Source organism: Ochlerotatus camptorhynchus, unplaced genomic scaffold (assembly GCF_037179485.1).
Source record: "Ochlerotatus camptorhynchus isolate MF236.1 unplaced genomic scaffold, CSIRO-AGI_Acam_v1.1 ptg000078l, whole genome shotgun sequence".
Lineage (NCBI taxonomy): Eukaryota > Metazoa > Arthropoda > Insecta > Diptera > Culicidae > Ochlerotatus > Ochlerotatus camptorhynchus.
The window spans coordinates 5565957-5578762 of NW_027040568.1; the positions used below are offsets into that span (position 1 = coordinate 5565957).

The 12806-nt window shown below is 36.3% G+C and overlaps 1 protein-coding gene across 1 annotated transcript in view; it reads left to right on the forward strand.

Moving 5' to 3' along the window:
• conu (Rho GTPase-activating protein conundrum) overlaps positions 1-12806 on the forward strand; it is a 120193-nt gene that overhangs the window by 79699 nt on the left and 27688 nt on the right. The window contains exon 3 of the mRNA XM_065217706.1: positions 9210-9277. Coding sequence (XP_065073778.1) covers positions 9210-9277 — 68 coding nt within the window. The remainder of the gene's footprint in view (positions 1-9209; positions 9278-12806) is intronic.

A 12806-nucleotide genomic window follows, 5' to 3' on the forward strand; every position in this document is an offset into this window, starting at 1 on the left:
GGGTAAAGGCACAGTTATAAAGCAAGACCATACTGGAGGCGGCTGAGTTCGAATCCCGGTCCGGTCTAGGAATTCTTCGGTTTGAAAAATGTCTCCACTTCCCTGGGCATAGAGTATGATTGTGCTTGCCACATAATAATACTAATGCAAAATAGTACAGGCTTAGAAAGCTCTCAATTAACAACTGTGGAAGTGCATCTAGAACACTAAGACGTAATGAAGCCAAATAAGAAGAGAAGACACCAATTTCGAAATGAGAAATAGAATATATTTATCTGGACTTTAAGAAGTTGCCAAAATGTAAATGTAAAATTAGCCATTTTGGAAAAAAAAATCGGGGTCAAATTTTAGTACAAATCTGAATGATTGCCCATAACAAACAAGTATGAAAAGAGTCAGAAACTGCTCAGTTGATGTCAACAAACAATGTGGATGCGGTTTTTTTTTCAAGAATTTCCTTAAATGTATCCCAGAGTTTTTTCAGAGTTCATTTCGATGATGATGATGATGATGATGATGATGATGATGATGATGATGGTCCCACCTCTTACCCCTACAAAGGTTTGAGCTGGACGAGTTATCTTTAAGATAATTAAGTATAAACATTTTAACCAGGTTTGCAAACAAAATCGAGCTGGTTACAATTACAGATATAAATGTCCTGTTAAATATGCTATAGGCATCAACCAAAAACATTCATAGGTATAACTAGTTATCAAAAGTACAAGTATAGTCCTCGACAATACTTCCATTTACACGTGACCTGGGATTTACACGTTTAAGCTTCCGCAGTGCCAGGACTATATCCAAAGAAACGACTTCCAGCCAATCCTTTACTAATTCAAGGCTTTTGCCACAATTTCCACGTATTAGTCATTTATACCTGTATTCCGCGCGCGAGGCTCAAACCATTGTAGACTACTCAAAGCTATTTTTACTATTACTACTACAAAATCAAAAAACTAAAAATCCATCATCACCATCGAGGCAAACAATGTAGTTTTTTTGTATATGCTACACCAATTACTAAAATGTTTTTATGACAGTCTCCATACAAAATAATCCGTTAGAGATAACTTTGTCAAGATACATGATTTATCCATTCATAAAAATTTAACTGCTCAATAAACAGCTTTTACATGTGAAATGCAGCGTCTCTTGAATTCTGTAAGTGTAGTTGCACGCTTGATGTGTCTAGGCATCGAATTGAAAACATTTATACCTTTGAAAAAAAAAATGAATTTTGTGAAGCATTATTCAAAAGATGTGGTGTTCTTTTTTTTTTTTTTTTTTTTTTTTTTTTTTTTTTTTTTTTTTTTTTTTTTTTTTTAACTCTTTATTTGTTCCAAATTCAAAATAAATTACATTTCATTTTAACCTAGGTGCTCCAGTTACTGCAGTAACTTACCAGCCTTAATTGTTATGATATATATCTAAGTGTTTTTACATTGTTCATGTCTTGGCAATTCAGTATTTTAAACAGGTTTTTTAACCTGCATGTCAGTATAACAATTGATATCTTAAAACTAAACACTAAAACAAAATCTTATCTAAGTATAAAGGGAATTAATCGTTGCAATTGAGGATTGCAACGATTTTTGCCTGAAATTATTAATTATTTTGTTGGACATTTGTGCTAAAGTCTCAACATTCGAAATTCTATGTACCTCGGTAGTACTGTACCAGGGAGGCAACTTCAAAATCATTTTCAGAATTTTGTTCTGAATCCTTTGAAGTGCTTTTTTCCTGGTAGTGCAGCAACTAGACCATATTGGTACAGCGTAAAGCATGGCCGGTCTAAAAACTTGTTTAAATATTAGAAGTTTATTCGTCAGGCAAAGTTTGGATTTCCTGTTTATAAGAGGATACAAACATTTAATATATTTGTTACATTTGGCTTGAATGCCCTCAATGTGATCTTTAAAAGTTAATTTTTGGTCAAGTATTAATCCAAGATATTTCACTTGGTTTGACCAGGAAATTGGAACTCCGTTCATAGTGACTATGTGACTACTACTAGGTTTCAAAAACGAAGCTCTAGGCTTATGTGGAAATATTATAAGTTGAGTTTTGGAAGCGTTGGGAGAAATCTTCCATTTTTGTAAATAAGAAGAGAAAATATCTAAACTTTTCTGCAGTCTGCTGCAAATAACACGAAGACTTCTTCCTTTAGCGGAAATGCCTGTGTCATCAGCGAACAAAGATTTGTGGCAACCCTGAGGCAAATCAGGGAGGTCCGAAGTGAAAATGTTATACAATATAGGCCCAAGAATGCTACCCTGAGGAACTCCTGCCCTAACAGGTAGTCGATTAGATTTGGAATTTTGATAATTTACTTGAAGAGTTCTGTCAGTTAAATAATTTTGAACTAATTTCATAATATAAAGTGGAAAATTAAACTTTTTCAATTTAGCAATCAAACCTTCATGCCAAACACTGTCGAATGCTTTTTCTATGTCTAGAAGAGCAACTCCAGTTGAGTGGCCTTCAGATTTGTTTGAACGAATTAAATTGTTAACTCTTAAGAGTTGATGAGTAGTTGAATGCCCATGGCGAAATCCAAACTGCTCATCTGCAAAAATTGAGTTCGTATTGATGTGAAGCATCATTCTATTCAAAATTATCTTTTCAAAAAGTTTACTTATTGAAGAAAGCAAACTTATTGGACGGTAGCTAGAAGCTTCAGCTGGATTTTTATCCGGCTTCAAAATTGGAACAACTTTTGCATTTTTCCATTTATCAGGAAAGTATGCCAAATGGAAACATCTGTTAAATAATTTTACCAAGAAAGACAAGGTACTCTCTGGGAGTTTTTTGATGAGGATATAGAAAATTCCATCATCACCTGGAGCTTTCATATTTTGAAAATTTTTAGTTATAGACCTTACTTCGTCCAAATCAGTCCCCCAGGAATCATCAAAAATATTTTCCCGAGAGAAAATATTCAGAAAATCCCGAGCAACCTGATTCTCAATAGGACTAGTAAGACCCAAACTGAAATTATGGGAACTCTCGAATTGCTTAGCAAGTTTCTGAGCTTTTTCCAAATTTGTGATTAAAATTTTACCACCTTCTTTAAGCGCTGGAATAGGCTTTTGAGGTTTTTTCAAAATTTTTGTGAGTTTCCAAAAGGGTTTGGAACTCGGGTCTAATTTAGAAATATTATTTTCAAAAGTTTTGTTCCTCAGGGCAGAGAATCGCTTTTTAATTTGTTTTTGCAAATCCCGCCAGATAACTTTCATGGCAGGATCGCGTGTTCTTTGATATTGTCTCCTACGGACATTTTTAAGACGGATCAAGAGCTGAAGATCATCGTCTATTATAATTGAATCGAATTTAACCTCGCATTTTGGTACTGAGGCAGCTCTTGCTTCAACTATAGAAGTAGTCAGAGATTCAAGAGCATAATTAATTTCATCTTTGGTTTGCAAAGGAATGTTTGGATCGAAGTTATATTCCATAAATGTTCGATACTGCTCCCAATCAGCTCTATGGTAATTGAAAGTAGAGCTGTTGGGATTACAAATTATTTCTTGGGATATTTCAAAAGTTACTGGAAGGTGATCAGAACCGAAGTCAGCATGGGTAACCAATTGGCTACAAAGTTGACATGAATCAGTTAAGACCAAATCAATAGTGGAGGGATTTCTTGCAGAAGAAAAGCATGTTGGGCTGTTTGGATATTGAATAGTGTAATAACCTGCAGAACAATCATCAAACAGAATATTACCATTGGAATTGCTTTGAGCATTATTCCATGAGCGGTGTTTTGCATTAAAATCACCAATAATGAAGAATTTAGACCTATGACGGGTAAGTTTCTGGAGGTCACCCTTGAGAAAATTCTTTTGCTGGCCTACGCATTGGAATGGCAAATAGGCAGCTATAAACGTAAGTTGTCCAAATTTTGTTTCAACAGAAACCCCCAAAGTTTCAAAAACTTTGGTTTCAAATGAAGAAAGAATTTTATGTTTGATTCGTCTATGAATAATGATGGCAACGCCACCACAGGGTCCATCAAGACGATCATTTCTATAAATCAAGTAATTTGCGTTCTTCTTAACCTTATGGGCAGGTTTAAGGAACGTTTCAGTTATAACGGCAATATGCACGTTATGAACTCTTAAAAAGTTAAATAGCTCGTCTTCATTATCTTTAAGAGATCGAGCATTCCAATTTACAATATTTAATGCTTTAAAATCCATTGCTGAATTTTAAAGTCATGACAATATTATTTGCAAATTTTACTCCAGTTTGAATAGCATCAAACATGGAGTTAGATTTAAGCATATCAGAAATCATGTCAATTAATGAATTCTGTAAAAATTCCATTTTGGGGGCAGTAATGCTTCCTAAGTCAAAATTGTCCAAATTTCCATTAGAACGTTGGTTAGTATTTTGATTTCTACCCGCTGCAATAGCAGCATAGGTAGCTCCATTAACTCGCTGAACATTGTTAGCAGCGAGGGGAGTAGGTACAGATGAAACATTTGAAGCAGGGGTGATATTTGTACCTACGGGTACGAATGTAGAATTTGTTCCTCGCTGACCGTTGTTAACAGCAGAGGAATTTGTACCTGGTCGGAAACGTGGAGCGTTTCCTACCTGTCGGTTAGAACGAGATTGTAGGATCGCTTTGCGAGTCTTACATTCCCAAAAATTGGATTTGTGGTTTTCACCACAATTTGAACATTTAAATTTCTTAGGATCTTCCTTCACAGGACAGTCGTCCTTTGCGTGAGAGGAATCACCACAATTCATGCATTTAGCTGGCATGTAGCAATTTTTAGTTCCGTGACCCCATCCCTGGCACTTACGGCACTGGGTGAGGTTTTGGAAATTTCCTCCAGTCTTCCTGAAGTGTTCCCACTTCACTCGGACATGGAGCATAAGGCTAGCTTTTTCTAAGGCCTTAAGGTTGTTTAGTTCACTAGACTTGAAGTGAACTAAATAAAAATCATTAGAAATCCCGTTGCGCGAATCGCCAGGACGGGATTTCATTTTCATTTTGATTACTTGGAGTGGCACAACTCCAAGTAATTTTGCCAGTTCATCTTTGATCTGATCCAGGGATTCACCACTGGGCAGTCCTTTCATGACAACCTTGAACACACGTTCAGTTTTGGTGTCGTAAGTAAAAAATTTGTGCTTCTTCTCAGTAAGATACTTGAGAAGACATTTAAATCCGTCCAAGGTTTCAGCCAATACACGGCATTCACCCCGACGTCCAATTTGTAGTGAAAACTTAACTTTCACGAAATTCAAAAGTTCCATGCGAAGAGCATGGAAATCGGTAGTGGTTATCACAATAGGGGGAATCTTTTCCTTCTTGGTATTAAGCCGGGAAAGTTTACTAGAATTTTTCTTGGATGATGGATCATTTTCATCATCCGTGAGCAAATCAAATTGATTACTCAAATTAATTTCTTCAGAAGGGGGGTCAAGAGTTTGCCCCTTTCTTTTGCGTTTAGGCGCCATGGCGGCAGTAAATGTTTTATCCAAATCGACTTCCAAGCAGATTACTATAAGAATCTGAAGGATCGAAGAGGAATTTTCCAAATCGATATCCAAGAAGGATTACCTCGGGTAGGGTCCAAACAAGGATCGAAGAGGAATAAGAGGAGTTGAACAAGGTAGAAATTTTTTACAGGTTGAGCACTGAAAAGTGCGATTATGCGATTATCCAAATCGACTTCCAAGCAGATTACTATAAGAATCTGAAGGATCGAAGAGGAATTTTCCAAATCGATATCCAAGAAAGATTACCTCGGGTAGGGTCCAAACAAGGATCGAAGAGGAATAAGAGGAGTTGAACAAGGTAGAAAATTTTTACAGGTTGAGCACTGAAAAGTGCTGTTTAAATTTGTTGTAGCTTTAGGTAGTAGTAACACTTCCTTAAGCAAAAAGCAAATAGATCCGCACGGCAAGAGAGCACGATGCGGACTGAGATGTGGTGTTCTTACTTCATCCGCGTTTCTAGCGTTATATCTATGAAAATCACTTCCTCTTTCAATCCGATCACACAAATATCGAGGCAGCAAACCGTTAACTACTTTAAAAATGAACACCATAGTCAAACACAATTCTTTGCTTCACTGACAGCCATTGCAAAGCGTCCAGCATAAAAGTTGAGGAAGTGAATCTATTACATCTTAAAATCAAACACATTACTTTATTCTGCAAACGCTTTAATCTCGATATTTGTGTTTCATTGGCCAAAAATAAAATGGAAGGGCAAAAGTCTAGATGAGGGGAGATGATTGATTTGTATAACTGTATTTTACTGCCAATAGTTAAATCGTTTTTCAAGCGACATGGAATTCCATACTTCTTGGCAATTTTCTTGATGACATTGTCAATATGAGAATTGAACTTGAGTTTGTCATCAATAATCACGCCAAGATATTTAGTTTCCTGAACGCGATCAATTGTCTCATCATCAATAACAACAAAGACATCCTCATCTACACGATTCCGCGAAATTACCATGAATTTAGTTTTACTTATATTCAATTTCAATTGTTTATACTTCAACCATCTACTTAGAGAACGCAAATCTTCATTCAAGCGTGAAACGGCTTCTTCTAAATCTTTAGCTGCAATGAATAACACAGTATCGTCAGCAAAAAGATTAATATCACAAAACCGTAAAACTCGTCGCATGTCATTAATATACATAATAAATAAAAGGGGCCCTAATACACTTCCCTGAGGCACTCCAAGGTCATTGTCAACGGGACAAGATACAAAATCATTAAAAACAGTCCTTTTTGTTCTGTCAGATAAATAGCTTTCAAACCATTTGTATGCAGAACCCGAAATTCCAAAGCGCTTGATTGTTCTTAACAATAAGGGCCTAGAAATTGTCTCAAAAGCGCGTTTTAGATCCAAAAACACAGCAACAATCGTATCTTTATGCTCCAAATTTTCTTTCCATTTAGCTAACACTAAGTTTAACGCGGTTTCACAAGAATGGCCTTCCCGGTATCCCGATTGTTCCGGTATCAACAAACAGTTACTATTTAAATATTCTAACAGCTGGCCTTTTACAACAAGTTCTAAAATTTTCTCTAATGTGTGCAACATGTTGATGGGACGAAACTCTTCGGCTTTAATCGTCCCAGCAACTTTTTGTATAGGAACAACTAAAGATTCTTTCCAAATATGCAGCACGTGCCCAGATTGCAATGATTGATTTATAAGGTCCCGCAGAGTGTGTCGAATGACATGAAAGCAATCTTGAATAACTCTAGCATTAACATTATCTACTCCAGCCGTTTTTCCTAATGAAAAGCAAATATTTTTAAGTTCATCTAATGTAATTGGGTGAAAACCATTAAATCTACAATTACTATTAATCGGCTGTTTTATTTCGTCCGGTTCATTGATCAGTTCAATAGATTGATTGATCAGTGAAACGCTCTCGACGAAATAGTCATTAAACTTAGAAGCAATTACTGGTTCTGACTGTTCTAATATGCCGTCAAAAGTTATGGTCCGCGATTTACAATTACTAGGCTTCATCAAAGATTTCAAAATTTTCCATAACTCTTTGCTGTTGTTTTGATGCTGATCAATTTTCCTCTGAATATATTCACATCGAGTTTTCTTAATTGATTGTGAATATTTATTACGCGCGACCGTGTACCTATTCCAATGATTATCACTATTAGATCTACAAAACTTTTTGTACCATTTGTCCCTCTTACGTTTAAGACGCAAAAGATCCAAATTGTACCAGCTGTTCGAGTTTTTCAAAGAAACAAACTTTTGTTCAACTAATTTATTGGTACAAGTTTTCAAAACGTTAGTAAGAACAGCTGCATCTTCATCTAATTTCCCTAGATTAATTTTAAGATTCCCTAGAAATTCCCTAGATTAATTTTAAGATTCTCTGGATTTATCTTTAAATTTTCGCAAATACTTTCTAAGATTTCTCTATAGATTCTCTCCAAAGAACTCATGGCATTCACTTAACAAAAATCTTCCATTTTTTTCGAAATTCTTACAAGAATTTGCTTAAATTTATTCAAATAGCTCTCTTTAAAGTCTCCTTGCATTACCGTAATGCTTCAAATACAGGACGATCTGTTAATCCCGACATTTCATTTTCAATAAATTATTACGCCTGCTTTTCAATATAATAAACACCCGTGATGATTCGGAACGATGACATAAAGTCATGTTAAAATGTACATGCTATTTTGAGCTTGGTGGTATTGCTAATCAACTTTACAAAGTGTCCGGATTTATGTGTCTGCATTTTGGTGCATTACGGTATACAAAAAAAAAAACTTCTTCAGAATTCTCTTCCTAATTCTTTTGCATTTAATTTTAATCATTTAAATGTTAACCTAGAATTTTGCAGAGACCAATTCTGAATTTTCGAAAAATAATCCTGTGGTTTTCCTTAGTCCTTGAAATTTTCTCCTCAACTTTGGAGGATTGCTAAGTAGAAATCTATTCATCTATCTAGAAATATTATCCAAAATAAAACAGTTATAATTTCTTTAGTTCTCGTTGAACTCGTTGTTTTTGCACCACCTCACTAAATCCATTCCAAATCAGGTCCTGACGATTCTCCCAAAATTTGAGCTCATTTGGTGGCGATCTCATACTGTACTGGTCCTTTGAAGTTTATATGGTAATTACTATGATTTTACTAATATTTCAACCGAACAATGCATTAGCTTCTAAGTAACGATTATCTTTATTGACTTTCTCTTTCGTTAATAACTTGGCCACAGAACCGTTTCTTGTCATGTTTGTCGTATTAGATGCTAGATAATAACTTCTTTTATCAAACTGTGAGTTGAAAATAGTTGGGAATGTCTGGGTCGTGGGGATTCAAACAGGAAATCGACGAAGCGAATCTGTCACTTAGGATCTAATCCATTGATCGGCTTGAATTGTTCTCAAAATCTATTTTACATACTAGGTATTACAAGATTGTAATTTAAGCACATTGTACACATAAGCATCAGCAACGTCTTTGGTCTGTCGATTCCATGAATAATGCAAATTCGAATAGATTCACTGTTAAAATGCTAGTCACCATCATCGCAGATTTAAATTACAGTCCTGTCACAGCTTGTCTTATCTTCAACCTCAACAACAAAAATAAAACTCTCTGAGTGTCACCATCATTAAATGACATCCGTCGAGCAGTGCACTAATTGTAGACCTATGTTCTTTTCTTAACATTCCAGATGGCGAACTAGAGGCAGAATGGTTGAACTCCGCCGGATTTCCTCAGCTGACCAGAGCCTTCGAAGAGGTAAGAGAAATAAAAATTACAACATCTCAATTAAAAGGTCTCGTCTAGGTATTTATGCAAAAAAAAAAGCAACACGCGGCAGGAAACCGTTTCTTGAAAGGTTCAAAAAAGGAAGTTCTAATGTGTTAATGTTAAATCATTTCCATCTATCCGCACCTATACTGGACGTTCTTTGTTTTTTTTTTCCAACGTCAGGTGATGTTTTTCTCCTCATCTTGTAGGTATTAAATGATTGATTATAGACAATCGACTCGCGAGATGTCAAATGCAAATTGGCTCACGTGTCCCGAGCACCAATTTGCACATCGTGTCGTCGTATGTTATCTCCTCCTCCGACTAATAAATATAAACTGCTGAAGTGGTAATTAGCTCGTTTAATCAAAAATGGAAACCGCAATTAAGCAGATGCCCATGTGCGGAGATAAAAACACTCAATAAAAATAAAATAATAATGTCAAGTGGCTGAGATAACGAGTTGCACTGGAATTCTAATCGATCTCATTAGTGTGAATTGTCATTTAAACAGCGAATGCACACGCCATGCGGTTTCACAAATTGGTATTTTCTCTGAGTAGGCATGGAAAAATTTTGTGAAGCTTTTTCAAGTACAGGAACATACAATTAGGAAGGATGATCTTAGCTATCAAATAAAACTATTTTTTTTTGCAAAAAATGATTGACATTTGCTATGTAAAATTGACCGTTACACCATTATAGCCAGGATAGGATAAAAACTCTTACTTTCACTCCAAACTACCAGAAAATGATTCGTGTCGTGAACAACCATCTAGGTATTAAATTCCTCATACAAAAAGTTATCTTTTGATGTATAAATACCCCATAATATACAGCGGCAGTTTCAGATATTGTTTTAAATACCTGCTTTTTAAATTCCTAATATGCTAGTTTGCGTGAAAAGAAATACAAGTTTACAAGCATGTTTCACAAGTAATATTTAAAAAAAACTGTGTAGGTGTAGGTGTGTATATAAATTTGGGAGTCATCTATAGTATTTAGAAAAAATATTTTTTGTTCAAACCCGTTCAAAAAAGAGAGGTAAGCGCTGGTTGTGTTTAATGTGACGGAAATTAGTTCTTAACCCTAGCATATATCCAGACAACCATAAGTTGTGCAATCTTGAAAATAAAAGACACCGTAAAAAGCAGGACTCTTCCGAATTAATTCGTAATTATACATTATTTGTAGGTAGATTTTTTTCGCTGCCAAAATCAAATGTTCAGTTTTTGCGGTATAGCTACACGAGCAAAGCTGTAGACAAATTGAAATAAGGATTTGCTGTTATGATGTAACTTTTTTGATTACTCCAGTTGAATTCGTTTTGTATGGATTAACGGTTAACATAGCAAAAATAAAATCATAATTTTACACTGTTCTTCTTTCCTTTGATTAACGTCGGTCTCTGTTCCGCAATCTAACGCCAATCACCGACGGACATCGATTGCCATCCATTGACGGCAACCGAATGTGCAGGAAGGCAGCTTCCACACCTGCGTAGGATATCACACCCTTTCAAACACACATGGGCCGGGACCAACCGCTTTACTTCCCTTCCAAAGAAAGACGTGACCAGAGATGTTTATGCCTCAGAAAAATTCCACCAACCTCGGCTGGGATTGAACCCAGACCCATTGAGGTGAGAAAGCAGTCACGCTTACTAGTACACCTCCGGCGCCGGCTAATTTTGCACTGAAAAACGAATTTGATTACTGATTTTGCATTCATCATATTTAACTGGATATGGGCCTGGCCGAAATGGTTGGCATCCATGCTGAACAACTTTAGTTCAAATCTCGTCCCTGACAAACCACGAATGACACAAAATGTGTTAAACAAAACAAACAAACTATAATCGTTACTTCAACAACAGATTAAATTAAATTAAATTTTTAACAAGACGTTAACAGCAAAACTTGATGCTATGTTGCTTTCATTTAAAAACACTTGACTGCATAATGAAAGCTTAATATGACTTCAGACTTAATTCCCGAAAATTGAAACAGAAAAAAGTTTTCATTATGATAGGAACAGCAAACTTTAATATCGGTTTGCTTTCATTTTGTTAACCGACTTTGCTCGGATAAGGACTGTTCATGTTATAAAACGGACACACACTTTCAGTCACAAACAACATATTTTTACTAGTTAGCTGGATACTTTTTTTTTAACTAGTTCGTTTATTTCCTAGGCTCAGTCGTGTGTGACACTTTGCGGAGCTAAAAATCAGTAATGTTTGAATTTAAATTTTAAACAGCAGTAGTTCTAGGTTAGTATTGGGTAACAATTTACCCTAGTTTCTGAAGCCTCCATCAGATACTACTCTCGGACGGTTGATTAAATCTTGGCTGGGCAGGGGCAAGTAGCACAGAAACAGGAGGATACTAAGACTGGGACACAATGGTTGGAAATTGTTTGCAAAGGAGGGGATGGTCACATCAAACTCTAACATCAGACAAACAAAGCAATTCGTAGATCGCCTGCATGTAGGGAAGATCACGGGTTCCCAATACATCTCTTACTTGACGGAAGGGTTGTCTACATCGGGCCACTAGGGTATCCAACAGTCATGCTCTGAAGGCGTCATTACCCGAACAATACCAAACTGCGTGATCGATGTCATCATAACCGGTTTTGCACCTTCATATATTGCTGTCAACGAGGTTTATTCTGTAGAGATGTGCGTCTAGCGACATAAGTCTTGACATCATGCGAATGAAGCCCCGACTAACATTCAGACCTTTGAACCACGCTTTCGAAGAAACATTTGGAATAATGGAATGTAACCACCGCCCAAGAGAATTACATGACCAATCGTTTTGTCAACTTAAAAGAGAACTCTGACGTACTAATGGGCAAAAATCATCATGTAAAATTCTTCTATCATAAATCTCGCCTTGTTGTGTGCCCACCTTTGCGAGAGAGTCTACCTTCTCATTGCCTGGGATTGAGCAATGTGAGGGGACCCATACAAAGGTAATCATATATGATCTTTCGACCAGCAAACTCGTCTGCTTCCTTACCTTTGAAAGGAAAAAAAGATGAGTGCCTACCTTGTTTCATCGACCGAATAGCCTCAATCGAACTGAGACTATCCGAGAAGATGAAGTAATGGTCTATGGGCATGTCGGAAATCATCCCAATGCGAAGTTGATTTCTACTAGCTCAGCAACATAAACGGATCAAGGTTCCTGAAGTTTCAGAAAGGCGGTTGAGTATTCATTGAAGACACCGAAGCCAGTGGATCCATCAGTGAAAAATCTTCTATTGCAATTAACTTGTTGGTACTTTTCAGCAAAAATACGGGGAATTGAGATAGGTCAAAGTTGATCTGGAACTCCTTGAATAGCCTGTTTTATGGAGAGATTATAGTCAATGGGGGAACTGTAGTTAGTAAAGTATATACGAGGAGGGTTATAGCACGGAAGGTTAACATCCGATGAGACATAACTAAGATAGATTCCCACGAATCTGGATACTCAATTCGAGCATTTCTTCGAAGTTTTCAATCACA